We start from the raw sequence: 22742 nt of genomic DNA on the forward strand, positions 1-22742 counted from the left end.
GAATTTACACAGCAACTTCTAGCTAGCAAGTGCATACACGGCTAAGCGAACGGTTCTAACCGTTCTAACGTATGTCTGTTGCCAGCTGTACGTACGGTGCTAACAGTGTCAGTTGATTTATTTGAGAAACAAACGTTTGTTTCTCAGATATATTAACCACTTGGCCAACAAACTAAGTTATTTAATTTATACAGTTGGCTATGTTGGAGTAATTTGTTTGAATCAGAATTGTATAAAAAAAAATTAACCTAGTAAAATCGGGCTGACTAGCTGAAACAGCCAAGATAAATTGACCGGTACCATCAAACTTACCGGTATGTGAACGCAGGCGGGGATTGTAGTATCTGCTTGAACTATATACAGGATTGCACTGATTGATAATCAATGTACATTTAAAACAAAATGATAAAAATAAAAAAGGTATTCATTAAATTGATAAGATATGTAAATTCGTCGATGCCGTTTAGAAGTAGTAGTGGTGATGATGCTGAATTGATGTTCAAAAAGAATCGAAGTGAAGAGAGAGCCGTTGTGGAGCTGGACTTGGACTTGGGGTTCTAAGTCTCGAGCTGGGTTGGGGTTCTGGGTCTCGAGCTGGAGTCTCGAGCTAAATCTGTTGACACTTGGGGTCCGGCCTTACAATACAACAGCAGGGCTTAGATTCACCAACTGGTTATCATTCAGTGACTTATTGTACTAGGTTAGCATTCTGTAAATTGTAGTGTATTTATGCATTAAAAAATGTAGCTCTATGAATACAAGGAAAACAATGTGTGGCATTGTGGTATGAACATGTACTCTAGCTGATATGAACATACACTTATGTTGAAATGTAATGATATGTTAATGTATTACCTGCCATAGATTGGATGTCATGCTGATCTGTCCAAGGATTCGTGCCCGCTGTAAGGCTGGCTGATGAGGCAGGTGATGAGGAGGAGGTAGGTTTTTGTAGCTTGTAGCCTTCGATGTGAAACATATACTTTTCACTGTTTGTGATGCTTGACGCACGGCACGGCTCATGAGAAAGATAGGCTCAAACTGACGCACAGCCACGCGTCGTCGATAATAGTAATGCGTTTATCTTCCTGTCTGTATTATGAGATGATTGTAGGTCTTCTGCATTTTTTTTTTTTTTTTTTTATATTATTTATTTAATACAGGGACAGTGCATATTATCAAACATTTCTGTCAATATGCCAGAATTAGCCAGAAGGCTATTTTTCATCTGCAGTCCCTAGACAGATGGTAAAAGTCACCGTAAAAGAAAATAACTTACACATTTATATAACACAACACACCTATAGTAAAACGTACTATTAAAAAGTAAGTAAAGTAAAAAGTACTATTAAGCTAAAATATACAATAAAAACACAGCAGAGCAACAATCAGACAACAGCAGACAATAACATGAACAGGTTAATGATAATGTAAACAGCTCTGGTTATCAATGAGCCATTTCTTTAACTGGCATTTGAATGACCTATATGGGGTCAGATTTCTGATGGCTATGGGGGTGAGGTTCCACTCAGTAGCTGCACGAACAGAGAAAGAGGTATGGCCAAATACACTCTTCCTAAAAGGGATAACACAATCTCCCCTCGCTGATGCTCTAGTTCTGCTGTGATCAGCTGTTCGGATGTTGACAAACTGATGGAGCGGAGGGGATGATAAACCGTGAATGATTTTATAGACAAGACATAGATTTGAATAGTTGACCATGTTTTCCCATTTGAGTAATCTGTGCTTTTGTAATATTGGACAATGATGAAATCTACAAGGTTTCTTGTCCAGGATTTTAACAGTTCGTTTGTAAAGTGATTGTATAGGTTTCAGGGATGTAACAGTAGCTTGTGACCAAATGGGTAAACAGTAAGTGATGTGTGAGAAAATCATAGAGTGCATAAACATTTTTGCTGCCTCTATAGACATTTGATGGCGAATGTGTCTAAAGTTCCTGAGGTTGAATTTGATTCGGTTACAGACCCTTTTTACATGTGATGTAAATGACAACTTTGAATCAAATAAAACTCCCAGATATTTATATTCGGATACAATCTGCAGCCTTTCCCCTGAAACCAAAACATTCGGCTCAACATTTAACATTTATGGTCAGGTTTTTCCTCAGAGCTTTTAAGAAGAGTGCTACAGGTTTAGTTCAAATAAATCCAATATGCCAGTAGTAGCGCTAGATCTGCCAGCACTCAGCTGCCAGTCACAGCAGACAAATATGATGGTAATTATATAATTCCTGCCACTGAGGTGCTGTTCAAACGGTGAAAACGCAAAGATTTTCCCTTTTACATTTTCAAAAGTTTCCATGTATTGATTTGTATTGAACGCAATTGATTTGGAAACTTTCATCATGCCCACTGTTGCGAAGAAATTGGGCCGAAATCGCTGTAGTACGCATGCCAAACCAGTAGTTGGTGGTTACACTTAGCCTAGTAGAAAGCGCTTCCGGGACAATTTGATGCATAAAACCTTACGGTAATTGAAAATGAATGCCACTAAACTTAATGATGCGGTTGGTGTAAGCTTAGTGTAACAAGTATTGCAAATGACAAGCTTTCTTTTTTCACCTCGCACTCAGCATTAGTATATTATATATATATATATATATATATATATATATATATATATATATATATATATATACTGTATATATTTAATAAAAATATATAAATAATATTTTCTAAAACCTTATCTCTGTTATCTCAATCTCTCTCTCAGACCTGAGTCCAGCTGGACAAAGCAGAGCAAGAGGGCTGTCTCCTCCATCCCCCCCCTGCGGTGCACTGGTTCCTCAGCCATGTATTCATTTACAGAAGCTTTGTCTGCATATTTTCAGGTGATCGGAGATGGCAGATAAAACATTAGATGGAACCACAGAGCAATCAATTTCCGCACAATACCCAAGCAAACTAAATGCATATAATCCAATGGAAAAGCAGAAACCATTCCGATGCCTAGCCCCTGAAGAGGTGACCTAGAGTGATGGTGGTCTTCACCTGACATTTGTTCAAACTGAGTGTCTGTCCTCAGGCTGGAATGCATGTCTGGAAACGCAACTCTACCGTCAACATAAACACCATACTGTGTGCAACGCTCACAAGAACTGTAGCCACCATGACCTTTGACACATTTTAAAAAAGCTCTTGCTGGAGTGTCACAGATAAACGCATCTGGAAGTGCAACATGTATGTATATATATATATATATATATATATATATATATATATATTACATATACACCTATCATGAACACATTTGCTCTGGGTAGTTCTAATATGACACTTATACACCCTCTGTTGTGATTGGTCAATCATGGCATTTTTAGGTCAGTTATTTCTAGCTGTGTGTGTGGCAGAGAGCTGCACTAACAAAGACACTAGCTCACAGCCAACCAGTCACAAACACACACCCCAGCACTTCTTTCATGATTTGCTTTATAAATGACTTGCAACACAATTGTGATAAGTTAACATGGCACTTATTTATCATCTAGAAACATACACTCACTTACTTATGCTCTCACACATAACAATTTATGTTTACTACAGTCCATAACAGATATGACACTACACTGTATCTTCAATTTCTAGATAGCTTTATTCTCCATGCTAGATAGTTTGAATTGAACCAACTGTCCTTTTGCAAACTGACAATTGATTTTCTCTTAGACAAACGGAACTTGAATCCAGCTCTGCGCTTTGATCGGTAAGTTGGATTGTTATTTTTGAAAAAGACAGAAGGGCAGCTAATGATTGTGGATGTGGGCAACTGCTGAGCATTCTTAGACGTTTGATATTGTTTATAACAATTAGGACTAACTATGATGTACACCTGGCAATGCTTCATTTAGTCAGTAAATATTTTAAATAATTACTGTATATATAACATTATTAATTCTCTGTAAACACTAAGCATATCTTTCGATAAGGCATATTGAAGGGAAACTATAAATATATATACTATATACTATAACAGTATGTTGTCAGTGAAAGCACATAACTTCTCTCCCTCTCTCTCCCCATCTTCCTCATTCCTCCTCCTGTCTCTAATTGCAGATAAGCTCTGTTGGTGAATCTTTGAAGACTCAGCAGTAAGTTCCCACACAGCAGGTTTCTCCCCAGAAAAGTTGTTAGGCATGGTGGCAATAATGCTGCCTGATTTGGTGAAATTGTGCGATTATTAGGGCTGGGAAGTATGACAGTATAAGTGTCTCTACTGGGGGAGATTTTACAAAACTGTTTATACAAGGAAGAGAAAAAAAGTTAAACTCGCCAGAGGCAGCTGTCCCTACAGTATACCGCAGCGCCTGCTAATTGAAGCTCTCCACAAGTGTCCACAATCTCTTAATCAATCTACTAAGTGTGAGTGAATGAATAAGGTAGACATTATTATTATGCCAACTGAAGAAGACAAACTATAATTGGGTCTTTCAGCCCCATTGCAAATGAGAATTTGGATCAATAAGCAGGAAAAAAAAATAGCATGATTTGACGATTAGTTTACTATAGGCAAAATTCGACCAATCAGATTCGATTTTGTACATTTTTAGTGGAGGACAGCCCTACTACACATATGTACCTGATGAATGGTTTACACTTTAGATTAGGGGGATGAAGAAAGGTTTGTAAAAGACTGATTAATAATTTACCAATGAATGAGCATTTCATGATTTGCTTTATAAATGGCAACACAATTGTGTATATGTTAACATAGCACTTATTTATCATCTAGAAACATACACTCACCGGCTACTTTATTAGATACACCTGTTCAATTGCTTATAAAAACAAAAAGCTAATCTTCCAATCACATGTCTGCAACTCAATGCATTTAGGCATGTAGACGTGGTCAAGACAACGTGCTGAAGTTGAAACAGAGCATCAGAAAGGGGATTTTAAGTGAATTTTAAAGTGGCATGGTTGATGGTGCAAGGCAGGATGGATCCATGCTTTCATGTTGTTTACGCCAAATTCTGACCCTACCATCTGACTTTCGCATAGATTGGATTTCATGCTGATCTGTCCAAGGATTCGTGCCCGCTGTAAGGCTGGCTGATGAGGCAGATGATGAGGAGGAGGTAGGTTTTTGTAGCTTGTAGCCTTCGATGTGAAACATATACTTTTCACTGTTTGTGATGCTTGACGCACGGCTCATGAGAAAGATAGGCTCAAGCTGACGATACTAGTAATGCCTGTATCTTCCTGTCTGTATTATGAGATGATTTTAGGTCTTCTGCATTTAACATTTATGGTCAGCTTTTTTCTCAGAGCTTTTAAGAAGAGTGCTATAGGTTTAGTTCACATAAATCGGAGGGTGTTTGACATATATCCACTTGTTTACATAATACCGACGTTACTTCCTCAGTTGCGAATTATATGGAACTCTGCAAACTATATATATATATATATATATATATATATATATATAAATAAAATATATGAATAATATTTTCTAAAACCTTATCTCTGTTATCTCAATCTCTCTCAGACCTGAGTCCAGCTGGACAAAGCAGAGCAGGAGGGCTGTCTCCTCCATCCCCCCCTGCGGTGCACTGGTTCAAGCCCAAAGTTTTTATTAACTAAACAAACTAAACAAACTCCACCACACTGAATGAGGGCATCCTGCAAAGTTCACTGAGTTATGTGCAGTGAAGCTGAGGCAAAGCCACAACCGTATTTCGAAGGGGGAATAAAAGCAGTGGTTTTGTGAAATCCTTGACTGGAGCACTGGCAAGCTGACCAGAGAGTTTTGAGAGGATAGAAATTCCAAGCGATGTTGACTCTATGGGGTAGTTGAAGAAACATGCCCCTGTCTCAGAAGCTTCATACACAACATGAGTTTCTCCTCGGCAATGCACAATGTTCCTTACAATCACAACTCCATACCTGCAAACTCGTCGCTTTTCGGCGAAAATCGCCGTTTAGAATCAAAATATATGACCCACGTGAATCGTATAGATCCGAAGAGTTTTTGTTTCTGGGAGGGGGGGGGGGTAGCGGCAGCTGCCAGAGAAGTCAGCCAGCGCTTCCCAGACTGGACTGTGTGGGCGAGTTACCGTAGTGTGAGACAAGGGAATATCGTTATCTTGGCAATAAAACATCTTTGGTAGACGTCATGAGTATTGTCCAATCAGCGTTAAGATCGGGCACAGTAAAGCATCACTGCTGCCGCTGTGTGTTCAGACTTTAGAATTGGCTAAAAGTCTCAATCAAAGCCCTTTTGATAATAAAAAATTAGAGGCTTTGATTAAACACTGTCAATGCTTCAGAGGTTAATGTAACAGCCTACTGAAACAGAAACTATACGGAGGGACGCAGCTCACTGTATTTAGTCGCGCTGTCAGTTTGCCGGCATGGCTCTCTGTTAGACTCGAGACATAGAAAAAGATCGCGGAAGCCGTTCCCGTAGACAAAGTTAACGGGCAGGATATCCCCGACTGATTTCATCCATCAAACCACAGAGTTTTTTCTGAGCGGCGTCTCACTCGCTCACTGGGTCTCCCGGGTCCCGGTGATTTTCACCGTCACAGCGATCGACTCGCTGCTTTGCTGGGGCGGAGACTTTGTGTGAAGGTGATTTAATAGTGATTCAATAGTGGAGAACTCTGGTTGTGTGAATGATATTTAACAATAGCCAATCGTTTGGAAAAACACCCGACCCCCCTAGAAGGGACGAGTGTTTGTCACCTTTTTCACCTCCTATGAGTTTGCAGGTCTGAACTCTGCCCCCCAGTTCAAAACAATTGCTACCACTGGTGTTTGTGATTATTGTGGCTTTGCCTTTATACATTTTATATTGAACACTCTGATGCATGGATAAATCTGTTGGCATTGGTCCAGATGCATGGGGCTGTTTTGGTTCAATACCTTCAGGCATTTCTCTTGCTATGTGGGGAAATAGTTGCCTTTCATACACACGCCTGACAATCTGTTGAATAGGGCCCTGTGGTCTTCTCACCATTTTTTTTAACTGTCCTAAATAATTTTCAAAGGGGAAACACGAAACTGAATCGAGAGGGCCGTATTTTTCTGCATCGTCTGCTAAATGTATGAGGTTGTGGGTATTAACAAGAAATTTGGTCCCATATATCTTAGCGAAGTTGGTCACAAAGCATCTTAACAGTTTTCTGGTATAGCCACAGTAGTCTCTACACAGAGCAGAAACCATGCAATGCCTAGCCCCTGAAGAGGTGACCTAGAGTGATGGTGGTCTTCATCTGACATTTGTTCAGCCCCATCAGCATCGTTCTCCATACCTTCCTCGGCCTGCCCTTCTTGGTCAATGGAAAAAAACAAAGTAGACTGTAAGTTGAGATTGAGCAACGTAAAGGTTTGAGTAATGTTCGTGTTATAGCCTTGCATCATACCTTTCTTATTGAACTTCTCTTTAACGCAGAATCAAGAATCCAATGTTTGAATCGGATGAGAGGGACAGTGACTGCAGGCGGGATTCCAAACTACCAAACCCTCCTGTAATGCGCACCTCCCATGCTCTCACAATGTAAGAATAGTAATATGTCCATTTCAGTGTAATTCTTGGTAGGATAACATAAGCGAGACCAGCCCTACAAACACCTGTGTTGTTGACTTATTGAAAATAAAACCAATGAATGAAATTAGTTACTGCGTGACCAAAATTCAGGATTGTCAGACAGTCACATATACTCTTTCCTCATTGTTTGTTGACTGCATTTCCCATTTACAGAGCTCGATAACTATATCAAAATTATATGGATTGCAAATACTCAAAAACAAGTAACCACTTTTAGAAAGATTCAACACATTTTGCTGTGACTTACATATTTGATTGAATAGGTATTTAAAACACCCTCCATCACCTATTTCTTATTTTCTGTAGGGGTTTCTGGAGAAGGCAGAAGACGATGCTCATCAGAAATGAGAGCAGGTAAACGTGAGTAAACCTAATGAACTGATTGTATCCTTTCCTTAAGAACCTCTGTCATATCAAACTCTCTTTCGCTACAGCTCTCAGCAAAGATACCACACCATCTTGGCCGAGGAACGACCGTCCCAGCACATGTGAGTGTTGTTGCATTCAAAAGAAGTAAAAAGGTAGAAAAAGATTAAAAAAATAAAACTGACACATTGAATTATTGTGATGTAATACTGTTCTTTTTCAGATTCTGAATGTTCAATTTCCCCCAGTTAAAGGGCTAGTGGGGCTCAGACAGTTCATATAACTTATAATGAGAGAGAGCAATGAATTAAAAGTACAGTATGAGGTAGAAATGTATCTCATAATTAATTATATGCCAACATTAAATCAATTTGATGCTCTGAAGGGACAATAATTGAAAAAAAAATATTCAGACATAAGCTCAGGCCACTTCGGGCTTCATATCCGAATACAGATACATATACAGATTATTTTGTTGGTTGAACAGATACAGATAATGACGTCTAAGCTGAAAGCAGAGTTACTGTGGTGTCTGAACACCGAGACAATACCTTTTTCCTTTGTGTTGATTGCGTCGTTGGTCTTAAATTTAATTTCCAGTTGGCATTAAAAATGTCTTCTATTAACTTGTGTTAAGCTGTAGGAACAATGATACCATAGTCACTTACTAAAGAAAATATTATTTAGACCACTAATTTTTTTGCCATCAAATTCAAACATAATAATCAATAACCTCCCCCTACTAATACTAATTCACAGTGTATGCAAACATTCTTGGCACTTTTGTTTATTTTATTGCAAACCAAACTATAAAACATAACATTTACCTTACAATAAAATTAATTATTTATTATTTCAATCCTATTACATTCCATTCAAACAATAATCAACCTGGGGCCGGTTTCCCGATAACGTCCTCTCTTAGCGAGCTACGAAGACTCCTACGTTATGACTTACCAAAGTTGTTTACCTCTGTAGTCGTGGTTCCCGAACGGTGTCTTAGGAGAAACACTTCTTACGTCGTTCGTACACTGCTGAAATCGGTTGCTCCGAGTTCGATTTTCCATTTCCTGCTCATTTCATGCGCAGCTGCATCTGTATGCTGTCTAATCAAATCTACCCGTGCATTTCTACTGTAATATAAAGTCATAAATTAGTTTGTTGAATCATCATCTGTGTTTTGGAACTCTTGTTTTATAAATAAGTATCTTTAAGAACACTAATCACGTTACTTGGTGGGTCAGTAATGAAACTGAAAGTAGACATAATATCGCCAATAGCCTATATAAATAAACAGACGGCCCAAACAGCGTCCAAATGAGCTAAAATCCTAAATACAATAAACAGTAACATGGCACACTTATTTTAAGGTAAGCTCTAATTGATTATTCATTCATTTTTTTGCACGTTTACATGTTTTGAGGCGGAGGATCCGACGCACTCTTGCCCGGGCTCAGCTGACAGCTCTCAGCTGTCAGCTGAGCCGGTGTGGAACACAGTGCGGAGGTTCTAGTGTTAACCATGTCGAACATACTACCATAGCCTATACTAATTTAAAAAAATATATAGAAAATATAGAAACAGCGGAGGAGATGAAGATTGTTTACAGCAATTATTTTCTTCATGAATGACTTGTGGCAGTTCCATGCGCAACAGGGATGTGACTCGTGTCCGTTTTACGCATGGTGCTTTACGGAAGGAAATGTGGGGGTTTGTATCTCGATGCCACAGCGATCGCAGGGACTTTCACTTGTGTCATTAAACTTATAAATCTGACTGTATTTCATATCACATTGAGACAGCGATGACTGTATTTAATAACAAACTGATAAAAACGATCCGACTGTAGGCTATAGTGTATCACTTATAAAGTAGGCCTATTTTCATATTGAGGGACATCGCATCCATTCAGTTAATGCTGATTGTCAAGTCAGTTAGATGACTAAAAAGTAGGCTACTTGTTCATATAGTTCTAACACTTTGTGAATCAGAGTTAATGGTATTCTGCTAAAATATATAATAGCCTAAGCATACTTTAAATATACGTGATATACACTATACAGTTGGATAGTTTTGAACAGTTTGTTTTAAATACAGTCATCGCTGTGTCCGTTTGATATGAAATACAGTCAGATTTATTAGTTAAATGACACAAGTGAGAGCTGAAACATCCCTACGGTAGAGCTAAGAAGGCTCTGAGGGCGCTCCAGACCAACCTTACCAACGTATGACGTACGAAAGAGATTCGTAGCAAAGAACGTTTCGGGAAACAGGCGAAATGTTAAGTAGGAACTCTACGTAGGGGTTACGAATGACGTAGCGTTAAGAAGGCTCTAAGAAGGCTTTGGGAAACCGGCCCCAGATCTTTCTCAACACTTGCTTTGTTTACTCTCTTCTAACAGATGACCATGTTGGCTCAAAGGGGTGGTGTGTCTCTGAAGGACTCAGTTTGGAGGCTGATGGGGCACCTCTTCACCAATAGATTTGCCAGGCCAATGAACTGGAAGGGGGTCTATGGCAAAGGAGAATTCAAAAACCTCTTGCTGATAGGAATTATCAATGGTAAATCTTGTTTGTCAATGGTTCTTTTGGAGAATGTGAGGAGTATCTATCATCTATAAAATGGCATCAACATGAAAGTTACAGTGGCTTGAAAAAGTATTCATACCCCTTGAACTTTTCCACATTTTGTCACGTTACAACCACACACGTACATTTATTTTATTGGGATTTCATGTGATAGACCAACACTCAGTGTCAGATTGGATGGAAAACGTCTGTGAACAGCAATTTTCCAGTCCTTCAATTGTATTTAGGTCTGGACTTTGACTGGGCCATTCTAACACATGAATCTGCTAGTAGTTGTCTTCCTTGAAGGTGAACCTCCACCCGAGGCTCAAGTCTTTTGCAGACTCGAACAAGGTTTTTCTGCCCTGTATCGGCTCCATCCATCTTCCTATCAACTCTAACCAGCGTCCCTGTACCTGCTGAAGAACAGGACCCCCACAGCATGATGCTGCCACCACCATGTTTCACGGTTGGATGGTGTGTTCCTGGTGATGTGCAGTGTTAGTTTTCTGCCACACATTGCATTCTGTCATTTAACTAATACATCTGACTATTTCACATCAAACGGACACAGCGATGACTGTATTTAATAACAAAGTGTTAAAAATTATCCAACTGTATAGTGTATATCGCATATATTTAAAGTAGGCTATTTGATATTTTAGCAGAATACCATTCACTCTGATTCACAAAGTGTTCAAACTATATGAACAAGTATTTTTTAGTCATCTAACTGACTTGACAATCAGCATTAACTGAACGGATGTGATGTCCGTCAATATGAAAATACGGAGACAACTGCCCTTACGCAGTCCCATGCAGTGCTCCTAAGTGGCCGGTGTGCACACTATTGAATCAGCCCTCCTACTCAGTTGCACACCATAAGCTGCACATTTTTAAGTGATTATATCTTTATTTTGGTCAGAGAAAACACTGCATTTGTATTATCTTCTAATAATTGTCCAACAAAGTCATCAGCTACCCGGCACAGCCTGCACTTCGAGTCCAAGCTGTTTTCAAATTAATTTGCGTACACGAGCTGAGAGCTGACGTGGGATTTGAGCGTACCCTACGCTCACGTCCAAATTGATAAATGGCGAGATTTGCGTGGAAATGTACGTACACCCATTTTTCTCGTCTACGCAAGGTTGATAAATGAGGGCCAATGTGTGGTGGAAAACTCACACTGCACATCACCCTGAACGTACTATCCCCAACGTGAAACATGTTGGTGGCAGCATCATGCTGTGGGGGTCATGCTCTTCAGCAATAAAGAAAGGAAAGTACTTAGAAATTAAAATGAGCTGTGAGTTTGTTTTTCGTATGTGAACTAAGACTCTCCTTCTCTCCCTCCCTCCACTGCTCCTGCTCCATGTCAAGTTACATGCATTTCCCATTACACGGACATTGCACAAGATCCAGTTTCTGGCTGGTGGTGTTCCGTCTTTCACTGCCTTGGTGACATTGATCAGGGCTGGTGGCCACCAGCATAATTTTCCCTCCTTCCCGCCTTCTAACCACTCAGATGGAATGATGTCCACCTTCTTGCAGCCATCAAGGTCTTAACCTTTTGTTGCGCTGTAGTTGGCGGTGAGTGATGCTTAAAGTTCGAGGTCCTGTTCTTTGTTGCCTTTAGCTTTAATTTATTTACTCTTGTTACCGGTTCAAATACCGTAGCAAAAAGATAAGTCCTCCTGTCATCATTTAATTCTCATCAGGTATTGTTTTCCCCATGAGTTTTCTAGTTCAACTGTCAGTTGAACTAGAAGACTAGCATACAAGACTAGCATACACAAAATATAATGTTAGACTAACACTTTGTTTCCACCCCTAGGGAAAGGCAGAACACACACATCTGCACTGGCACGTAAGTATAGCAAAAGGAACAATGAACCTTACCAAGACCTTTTCTAATTTCTTATACATATATTTCACAAGATATATATATGTATATATACAGGGTTGCCGCGGATCTTGAAAAGCATTAAAAGTCATTAAATTTAAGTTTCAATATTCAAGGCCTTAAATGTCTTAAAAAGTCTGGAATTATTGGGTGGGCGGCATTAAATTTACTCGGGGGCAGAATTAATGAGCTTGCCTTATTTGTTTCTTTCTAGTTTTCTAGTTTAATTGTTAGATTTCTATGTTTTTATTTTATCGGTGTTTTATATAGGCTACTTCAAAGATATCCGGCATGTCCGACACCTACGCTAGAGGCAGTACGGCCGTGTGAGGCTGAGTACCGCATTTAAAACGTAGAAGAAGAATGTGTGTTCCCTGCTTTCGAATTTGAAGTCGGCCGCGGTAGAGCAAAAAAGGAGAGAACGACCCAGCGAAATGCATGCTCAGCTATTATAAATTCGGTGAGAGGTGGAGGGAGGACGACTGGCTGGCTTTTTTCACCCCGCGACCGCGACCACACACTGCCGCTGCTTGTAGGTGCGCAACCACACGTCCGCTGATATAGGTAGGCTACTGTCGCAAATCACACAACACGTTGATTGTGTTTAGTAAACAATGTTTATGTATCTATATTTATAAATAGCTGCTCATCAGACGTTCATTCAGCTCATTCAGGTCGCGTTGACTTGGCGTGAGCTCATGGAGTGAGACGCGGGTCTTTCTGTCACTTTCTTTCTCTCCACTGCACTCCCTTTCTGACAGCTAGATAAAAACTATTGCCGATCCTCCCATCAATCGCAGATAGTAGCCTACGTTTCTTTTGCCAATCGGTACAACTCTAATACCCGCGGTTTATTAACCTGAACGCCTGCTTGTTTGTTTGTCGATTTCTGTTACCGCGGTATTGGTATTATTTTTTCATTTTAGAGGTCTTAAAAAGGTCTTAAATGTCTTTAAATTTGAACTTTAAAAATGTGCAGATACCATGATATATGTGTGTGTGTGTGTGTGTGTGTGTGTGTGTGTGTGTATATATATATATATATATATATATATATATATATATATATATATATATATATATATATATATATATATATATATATATATGTATGTATGTGGTATAGTTCATTATTTTTTAAGTGGGGTTGTATAAGGTACGTGTGCATATTTATTCTGTTACCTTATATAGATGGTTTGACACTTTAAGGAGTTTGGGGGAGACATCACTGTAGCAGAAGTCAGTCTTGTACTGATGCAGACAGGGCCAGAAGCCAAACGGGTAACACTTTATAATATTGTTCATTAATAATTATGAAACGATGATTTACAAAACAGTAATTTACAAAACAGTAATATACAGCGGGTGAAATATGTACTAAACAAGCTTCAACAAGCTTTTTTTCAGCATTGGAGTCTTGCTTGGTGAGATCACATACAGGCCATGGCAGTGGAGTGCATTACTTACTGTTTTCTTTGAGACAACAGTACCTGCTAATTGAAGCGCTCCACAAGTGGTCCTTGGCTCTTGGACATAAAAAAATACTTGAAACCAACTCAATCTCTTAATCAATCTACTAAGTGTGAGTGAATGAATAAGGTAGACATTATTCTTATGCCAACTGAAGAAGACAAACTATAATTGGGTCTTTCAGCCCCATTGCAAATGAGAATTTGGATCAATAAGCAGGAAAAAAAATACCATGATTTGACGATTAGTTTACTATAGGCAAGATTCGACAGCCCTACTACACATACAGTTGTGTTCAAAATAATAGCAGTGTGTTTAAAAAAGTGAGGCAAGATCAAAATCCTTATCATAGCTTTTATTTCCAAACACGCAAATGCATTGGAGACATTTGACAAATGTTTCTTCATATTTGGAGTTGGAATAGAATGTGCAATGTCCCCAATCCATTTGCATGTATGGAAATAAAAGCCATTATAAAGATTTTGATCTTTACTCAATTTTTTTAAACACTGCTATTATTTTGAACACAACTGTATGTACCTGATGAATGGTTTACACTTTAGATTAGGGGGATGAAGAAAGGTTTGTAAAAGACTGATTAATAATTTACCAATGAATTGTTAATGAGCATTTCATGATTTGCTTTATAAATGGCTTGCAACACAATTGTGATATGTTAACATAGCACTTATTTATCATCTAGAAACATACACTCACCGGCTACTTTATTAGATACACCTGTTCAATTGCTTATAAAAACAAAAAAGCTAATCTTCCAATCACATGTCCGCAACTCAATGCATTTAGGCATGTAGACGTGGTCAAGACAACGTGCTGAAGTTGAAACGGCATCAGAAAGGGGATTTCAAGTGAATTTTAAAGTGGCATGGTTGATGGCGCAAGGCAGGATGGATCCATGCTTTCATGTTGTTTACGCCAAATTCTGACCCTACCATCTGACTTTCGCAACTGAAATTGAGACCCATCAGACCAGGCAAGGCTTTTAGCGTACCATTTTTAACATTAACATTTTTTTGGGCAGGCATTTACATTTGGCGAAAAACTGTTTTCTTTCTTTCTCTTAAACTGAAAGAATAATGCTGACTTCTGTTTCAGCGGCATCTCCCCTAAAACTCCTTCAAATGGCACAGCCAGTGCTAAGTGGTTTTCCCACTGACCATGTGTAGACCTTTATTTAACCTAGGTCATTTATGATTATCAGAGGAAACATAAGGCTGTTTAATAGATATTTAAATGTTACTCGTAGCTGCTTTAACATGGTGTTTACTCTGTCAACACAGGAAGATGTAGTGGAGACGTCAGCTGAATAGATGCCGTATCACTGCGACCGACTAAGAGGTGGAGCAGTTGATCAGAAGGTGGCTCCATCTGGCTGGAGACAGGGATGGAGGACGCCGTGCCAGACAGCGAAATATTAATTCTGATTAATGAACAAATTAAAAATCTAAACATGATTTACATTAATTCAGTCTTTATTATGTCAGAGAGTCACACTGAGACCAAGGTCCCTCTTCTTTTTGAAAGACATAGGCTACAATCAAGATAACTTATACTGTATTCATACTGACTGGGTTTATTTTATTTTATTTACATTACAATTACTGTATAGTGCAAGGTTAAAGAAAAGGAAGCTAGCCCATCTAAGAAAAAATGTGGTAGTTTCCTTCAGTCAAGATCTGGTACACAACATAGACATCTGGGGCTGTATTCACAAAACATTTTAAGGCTATGAGTAGTTCCTAACGTGCTGATTTAGGAGTAACTCAAAAATAAGGGGCGTTTCACTCCTAATTTTAGGACTCCTAACTTTTTAAGATAAGTGTAATTCACAAAGCATTTTAGTGCTAAAACTAGCTCCTAAATCTATGAAAAGCTAAGAGTCCTTGAGAGGACTCCTAAGTCACAGACAACCATTTGATGGCATTTTGGAGAGATTTAATGCTAGTGAGCTTTACAAAAGGCCTTAATAGCTGTAAGGGTTTAATGATCTTAGTAAAGCTATGTTTAGAAAGTATAGACACATTTATATTTATATAAAAAAAATATTTATTAAGTTCCTTTTCCTGCAGTTGCTTTGGGTTTACAATGCACTGAAAGTTACTGTTGGTGTCACGTTTGGGTTTAATTTCCTACTAGAGTAGGCCTATTTGTGCCGCTTCCATCTCCTCCGTTCCACAGGTCATAAATTCACTCATAGGTTTTAAGAAATGACTCCTTACTAAGAACTTTTAGTGCTCCTTAGGAGTACTCTTAGCGCTAAGATAAAATGTTTTGTGAATACGGCCCCTGGTCAGTTAAAGCATATGGTTAATTTTTCTGGCCAGATCTGGCCCACATCATGGCATATAAGGTGTTGTAAAATTATTAATAAGGTTGACGTGTGCCAGAACAGAACTGCAGATGTGGGCCATACAAGGTTGACCTGTGGCTGACTTGAGGAAGCCGTACTCGCCGGAAGTCAACGCCGTACTCCATGGCCAAATGTCAGCCAAAATCAGAATACTAATACTACTTGCCAAGTGGGCCCCATGTCGCTGAAACCAGATGGGTCCCAGATAATGTTACCCAGTTCCACCCCATGCCCACTTTGCCCACACACATCCCTTACGGGGCCCATAGAGTCAACCCACATGGGTTTCCCATCTGGGGCCCATGTTACTAAACACATATGGGCCCCACACACTTTGCACAGTTCCACCCCATGCCCACTTTGCCCACTCATATCCCTTACGGGTCCCATAGAGTCAACCCACATGGGTTTCCCATCTGGGGCCCATGTACCTAAACACATATGGGCCCCACACAATTTGCCCAGTTCCACCCCATGCCCACTTTGCCCACTCATATCCCTTATGGGGCCCATAGAGTCAACCCACATGGGTTTCCCATCTGTGGCCCATGTTACTAAACACATATGGGCCCCACACAATTTGCCCAGTACAAGCCCATGCCCACTAGGTACCCATGTAGCCCATTTGTAACCCATGTGGGGCCCACATGGACATGTTGGCTGGGTATCGGGTAAACATCTACCATGCTGATTCATAGTGCCCTTGAGCAAGTTACTTATTCCTTGCCAACTCGAGGTCGAAAGTTGTAATTTGCAGGTTTAACATTGATAACAAATGCTAAAAATAATCCCAGTTTATGAAATGGATGGATGTGTCATGTGAAACTTGCAGATCGGCTGTCTTATGTGATACACACACACACACACACACACACACACACACACACACACGCACACGCACACGCACACACACACACACACTAAAAAGCCAACTTGACATATAATTTTCCATACCTAACCTATACCGTTAAACATTTCAATATAATACATAAATAATAATGCTATTATAAGTTATTTGGTTAGCATCATCACTGATTTGCAATTGTTTTTAGAATGGTCTGCTCTTACTCTGGGTTCAGTGAAATCATTGGATATTTATTAAAATCGGATTAATGAAAGTTATTATCATGATAACAAAATATATGGTGATTATTTAAAAAAAAATAATAATAATTAAATGTTTCTGTGTAAAGGCATCAGACTGAAAAGTTTATGTTTTAAATAGCTGCCTGCCTCACAAATCAAAGTAACAAACATATATATAAAGCAGCCCATCTAATGCACAACATTGTCAACAGTTGCCAAATACAGCCAGAGATATTAAAGGATTAGCTACCATGCTGAACTGTAACAGTATTGTTCCTTGACACTTGATAGTGTAATTGTACAAATTGCTCCGTATTCTATTGTTTCCTCAGCTAAATGTGTAGTTACTTGGGGTTATGTGTTGCAGGGTAAACTGACAGCCAGGGAACGAGTGGCGCTTCTGCTGGACCCCGAGTCCTTTGTGGAGACGGACATGTTTGTAGAGCATCGCTGCTCCGACTTCGGCATGGAGCAGGACAGGAACAAGGTAGCGGATGGCAACAATTTGGTCCTTCATATTTTATCCCTTTGGTTTCAAAATATTTTAATGCTACAATATTTTTTTTTCACTCTGTTTCATAGTTCCCGGGTGACAGTGTCGTGACAGGCCGAGGCAGGATCAACGGCAGGCTGGTTTATGTGTTCAGTCAGGTACAACGTAACTATACTGCTATAATTCTACAGTGTGTTGGCTTGAATTCACCTGGGTAATTTTAGTTCCATCTCGTTCTTTCTGTTTCTCTTTAGGACTTCACAGTGTTTGGTGGCAGCTTGTCTGGAGCTCATGCACAGAAGATCTGTAAGGTAAACCAAACTAAGTGTGTGTATGTGTGCGTGTGACTGTGACTATGTATGTGTGTCTAAACCAAGCACTGGCGTTGACAGTTAAACAAGTTCCTTCAGTAAATAGTCATTGTCAGCTGTACGTGAAGTATTCCTTGATGCCTCTGGGTGTGTTTGTATTTAGTGAATGGTACTTCCTGTTTTGTCCTTTTCAAAATACCCATTGGGAATTAATGTACAATGTAACCTTTAAATGTTCTGTGCTCAGATTATGGACCAGGCCATGACGGTCGGAGCGCCAGTCATCGGGTTGAATGACTCCGGAGGAGCTCGCATCCAGGAAGGAGTGGAGTCTCTGGCTGGATATGCAGATATATTCCTGGTATGGTTATTTAGCAAAGGGTAGCCTTTGCAAGATATTTCCATTGTTGACATTTTGAAATTCACATGGCTGAAGTTGTATTTTTTTTTGGACACTGTAAATGAAAAAGTAAAAACCTTGTCCTTTTCCAGAGGAACGTGCTGGCTTCAGGCGTGGTCCCTCAGATCTCCCTTATCATGGGTCCCTGTGCAGGAGGAGCCGTCTACTCTCCCGCCCTGACAGATTTCACCTTCATGGTTAAGGTAGGGAGCTGCAAATACAATTTTGTTTTAATTAGAGTTACTAACAATCTAATAATCAACACCTAAAGGTGGAGTCGGCGATTTTGGAGATCACTTGTTGTCAAAATCAGTGAATATCTCTGTGAAAAAATAAAATCTGGTGTAATTACACAGCCTAGGCTCTGTAAACTGGTATATTAACAAAGGGGCCCAACTGAAGCTAGCAAGCATTCCCCGGAATACCTGACTCCACCTTTTTAATTTAATTTCAGCCACAGTGGACATCCAAAATCAAATGTTGCAGTGTTATTAAAAGTGTCAGCATGCGCTCATTGCAGCAAATTGTGGACACAAAATTGATTGACACATTTATGAAGTCTGCTTTCTGAGATTGCTTTCTCAATTTCATTAGCCTGACAACTGTGCGCATGTGCTTGTGTGTTTGTAGGACACATCGTACCTGTTCATCACAGGACCAGACGTTGTGAAGTCTGTCACCAATGAAGACGTGACGCAAGAGGAGCTCGGTGGAGCCAAAACACACACCACAGTGTCTGGTTAGTTTAGTACATATTTTGCTGTGTTCTATATAGTTTACAAATAGTCTTTAAGGTCTCAGAATTGTCTGATGTCTTATTCTCAGGAGTGGCTCACGATGCTTTTGAGAATGACGTTGAAGCCTTGCTCAACATGCGCGAGTTCTTCAACTACCTACCCCTAAGTAATCAGGATCCCGCTCCTATCAGGGAGTGCCATGACCCCAGGTTAGCAATCAACCTTGACCACTACTTTGCAGTGCCACCAATCAACTATTCTAAATGGGATAATATCTATTTTTTTAATACCAACTAATTCACGATATCTCATTTCTTTTTTTAGCGATCGTCTGGTACCTGCTTTGGACACCATTGTCCCATCTGAGACAACTAAAGCCTATGACATGTTGGACATCATTAAAACAGTATGTGCACACGTACCCTCATGCTCTATGATGTGCAACCACTTCTCATTTCATTTCTGCAAGTAGTAAACAGTTTCCTTTTTCATGCATCTGTTTAGATAGCCGATGACAGGGAATTCTTCGAGATCATGCCCAGCTACGCCAAAAACATTGTGGTGGGATTTGCCCGCATGAACGGACGCACTGTAGGCATTGTAGGGAACCAGCCCAAAGTGGCTTCTGGTAAGTAAAATATACAAATCGTTGTTATATGTAATAGGTAATTTTCTTTCTGTCTTTTACTTATTAGAATAAAAACTGCAAATACGTAAATTTAGCCTAACCCAGAAAAAGTATGGTGTGGGGGGAAAAAAAGTTGGGAGAAAAGGCTGTTATTAGTTGATTCAATGATCTACTCTGATGTGTTTTGCTGTTCCGTCCTTCATTTCTCACTTGTTTATCAGGCTGTTTGGACATCAACTCCTCAGTGAAGGGAGCCCGCTTTGTACGCTTCTGTGACGCTTTCAATATTCCAATCATCACCTTTGTGGATGTGCCGGGCTTCCTGCCAGGTAATCTTTTGAAAATCTCACGGTGCATAATGCATTCTAATTGACACCTTAATCGGGTAAAGAAATTGACCTATCATTTTCTAACACGTCTCAGCTGCCATGAATAACACAGTTAGCATCATGTTGAGTCTTGATCACAGTTGAAACAATGCCAGCTCAGAGGAAAGAAATAAGAAGCTCATAAACACAAAATATATTTTTAAATGTAACAAGCTTTGGTGTGGCATGGTAAGCTAGTTATCTTAACTTAGACACTCATATGTGCTAGCCTTGCTATATTATGGCCTATGCACACAAGCCACAAACGGCTTACATTAACTGGTTAAGCAGACATTTTCCTCGCATTGAAACGTAGCTACTGTTACATAAGAGTCACACCCTCTCACGTATCCATTATATCTGCTATGATGGACCCCAACAGGCACCGCTCAGGAGTATGGAGGCATCATCAGACACGGGGCCAAACTACTGTACGCCTTCGCAGAGGCCACCGTCCCCAAAATAACCGTCATCACAAGAAAGGTGTGTGTGCGTGTGTGTGTGTGTGTGAGAAAGAAAATATATAAATACATCTTACAAAGTGAAAACTAGAAAAAAAAATATAGGGAATTAATCTTATCCAGTTTATAAACAAAATGGGTGTATTTTAGATTAATGGGTTGAAAAGTCACAATAAATGTTGTACATAGATATAAGACATCTGACACAATGTTTTGTTTGCCTGTGTATTCCAGGCTTACGGAGGAGCCTACGACGTGATGAGCTCCAAGCACCTGAGGGGAGACGTGAACTACGCATGGCCTTCAGCTGAGGTCGCCGTCATGGGAGCAAAGGTACAAACACACTAATTTTTCCTTTTTTCTTTCTCTTTTTTTTGCCCTATTTTGATTGACAGCATGCATGGTCTTTTTCTTTTTTAGGGTGCAGTTCAGATTATCTTCAGAGGAAAGGAGAACCAGGCGGAGGCAGAGGCCGAATACGTGGAGAAGTTTGCCAACCCCTTCCCAGCTGCTGTCAGAGGTAAAACTTCCTGCTAAATCTGCCATCCGTGTGTGTGTGTGTGTGTGTGTGTGTGTGTGTGTGTGTGTGTGTGTGTGTGTGTGTGTGTGTGTGTGTGTGTGTGTGTGTGTGTGTGTGTGTGTGTGTGTGTGTGTGTGTGCTTAAAGGTTGTTTCAACAATTCTGAAGAAAGCATTTAGTAGTGACATGGGTATGCCTGTCAATATTTCAATAGGAATTGAAGCCAAAGTATAAGCTGATCAGTAGCTTAGCCTATATCGATTGCATTGTTGCTAGCTACCGTGGGTCGGTCCGAGCCACTTGGTTTACATACATTTACAGAGCCTAGGCTGTATAGGAACACCAATTTTTGCTCAGCGTACGGACAGATAGCGGATAGTGAGGAGATATTCCCTGATTTTGACAGTTATTTTGACAAGCTTACCCCAGAATCCCTGACTCCACCTTTTTAATACACAAAACAATGCAATGCCAGAATTCTCTTGCCCTGACCTGCCAAATTCTTTGTTTTAGGTTTTGTGGATGACATCATCGAACCGTCGACCACTCGCAAGAAGATCTGCGCCGATCTGGAGGTGCTGGCCAGCAAGAAGCAGGTCAACCCCTGGAAGAAACACGCCAACATTCCCCTGTGAAAAACTAAAACAAACAAAAAAACTGTTTTGACGTCAACACTAACGAAAGGCACGCACGCGCTGGTGGAAGTTCCCCCGATTCCGACTTCACATTCAAAATGAACTGCGGTGGTGAAAAATGACTTGCCTGCTAAGCAGATGTTTGTTGTCATATTTAACCACTCCACTGATAGCAGCATATAAAGATACACTCCCTGATTGCTTAATAGCAGCGCCAAATTTCCCCTACAGTTCACTGCTGAATTATAAACTGTGTTAAAACATGTACCGCGAGCTGAGAAAAGCTTGTGCAGGAAATATTGGTGCTCCATTAATGCAAAATCAGCATGTGCATCTTTACCACTGATATGCAACATTCATTTATTAATAAATAGGAAAAATAACATTTTAAAAGCACCAGAGCGGTCAGGCACATACATTTAGAGTACCTCTTAGTAACTGTCAGTAGTGGCCATATTGGTCACTATTGTTGGTATAATTTGACACTTAGAGAACAAGATTGAATCTGAAGTGGCAGATTATGGGTCACAGATCAAATTCAACTGAAAACATAATGGTTCGAGTTATGCATTAAAACACACTGTTTTCTCTAGTGAATGTACTGTATTTTTAATTTGAGGTTTCTGCTGTGTACGGTACTGTGCTTTCAGATGCACATCCCTATGTTTTTATCTTTTTACCGTTTAGTTCAAGTCATCCTCACCACCTGGAACTGTGCCTTTTCTCACTGTGGCATATTCTGCTCTGCCGTTTGTAAAATAAATCATGGACTCAACAACATGTGTCCCTTTTACTTTTACCAATGCAATAGTTTATATCTGTGTTGTAGTCATATAGTGTTTTTTTTTGGTAGGATCTAA

At 39.8% G+C, this 22742-nt stretch overlaps 1 protein-coding gene and 1 long non-coding RNA gene across 2 annotated transcripts in view; both read left to right on the forward strand.

Annotated features, from left to right (window-relative positions):
- Positions 1 to 22732, forward strand: part of pccb (propionyl-CoA carboxylase subunit beta) — a 33102-nt gene extending 10370 nt beyond the window's left edge. Inside the window, exons 2-15 of the mRNA XM_080041947.1 lie at positions 17698 to 17817; positions 17913 to 17981; positions 18078 to 18134; positions 18382 to 18495; positions 18627 to 18737; positions 19165 to 19273; positions 19360 to 19480; positions 19596 to 19677; positions 19776 to 19899; positions 20121 to 20228; positions 20650 to 20750; positions 20963 to 21061; positions 21149 to 21248; positions 21761 to 22732. Of these exons, the coding sequence (XP_079898073.1) occupies positions 17698 to 17817; positions 17913 to 17981; positions 18078 to 18134; positions 18382 to 18495; positions 18627 to 18737; positions 19165 to 19273; positions 19360 to 19480; positions 19596 to 19677; positions 19776 to 19899; positions 20121 to 20228; positions 20650 to 20750; positions 20963 to 21061; positions 21149 to 21248; positions 21761 to 21882 (1437 nt within the window). The 3' untranslated portion in view covers positions 21883 to 22732. The remainder of the gene's footprint in view (positions 1 to 17697; positions 17818 to 17912; positions 17982 to 18077; positions 18135 to 18381; positions 18496 to 18626; positions 18738 to 19164; positions 19274 to 19359; positions 19481 to 19595; positions 19678 to 19775; positions 19900 to 20120; positions 20229 to 20649; positions 20751 to 20962; positions 21062 to 21148; positions 21249 to 21760) is intronic.
- Positions 7124 to 7919, forward strand: LOC307262116. The gene is made up of 3 exons (XR_013845237.1): positions 7124 to 7318; positions 7411 to 7515; positions 7873 to 7919. It is a non-coding gene; the product is annotated as an uncharacterized lncRNA (long non-coding RNA).
- Positions 22733 to 22742: the final 10 nt, after the last annotated feature.

Source organism: Ammodytes marinus, assembly GCF_949987685.1.
Source record: "Ammodytes marinus genome assembly, chromosome: 15".
Taxonomy (NCBI): Eukaryota; Metazoa; Chordata; class Actinopteri; order Uranoscopiformes; family Ammodytidae; genus Ammodytes; species Ammodytes marinus.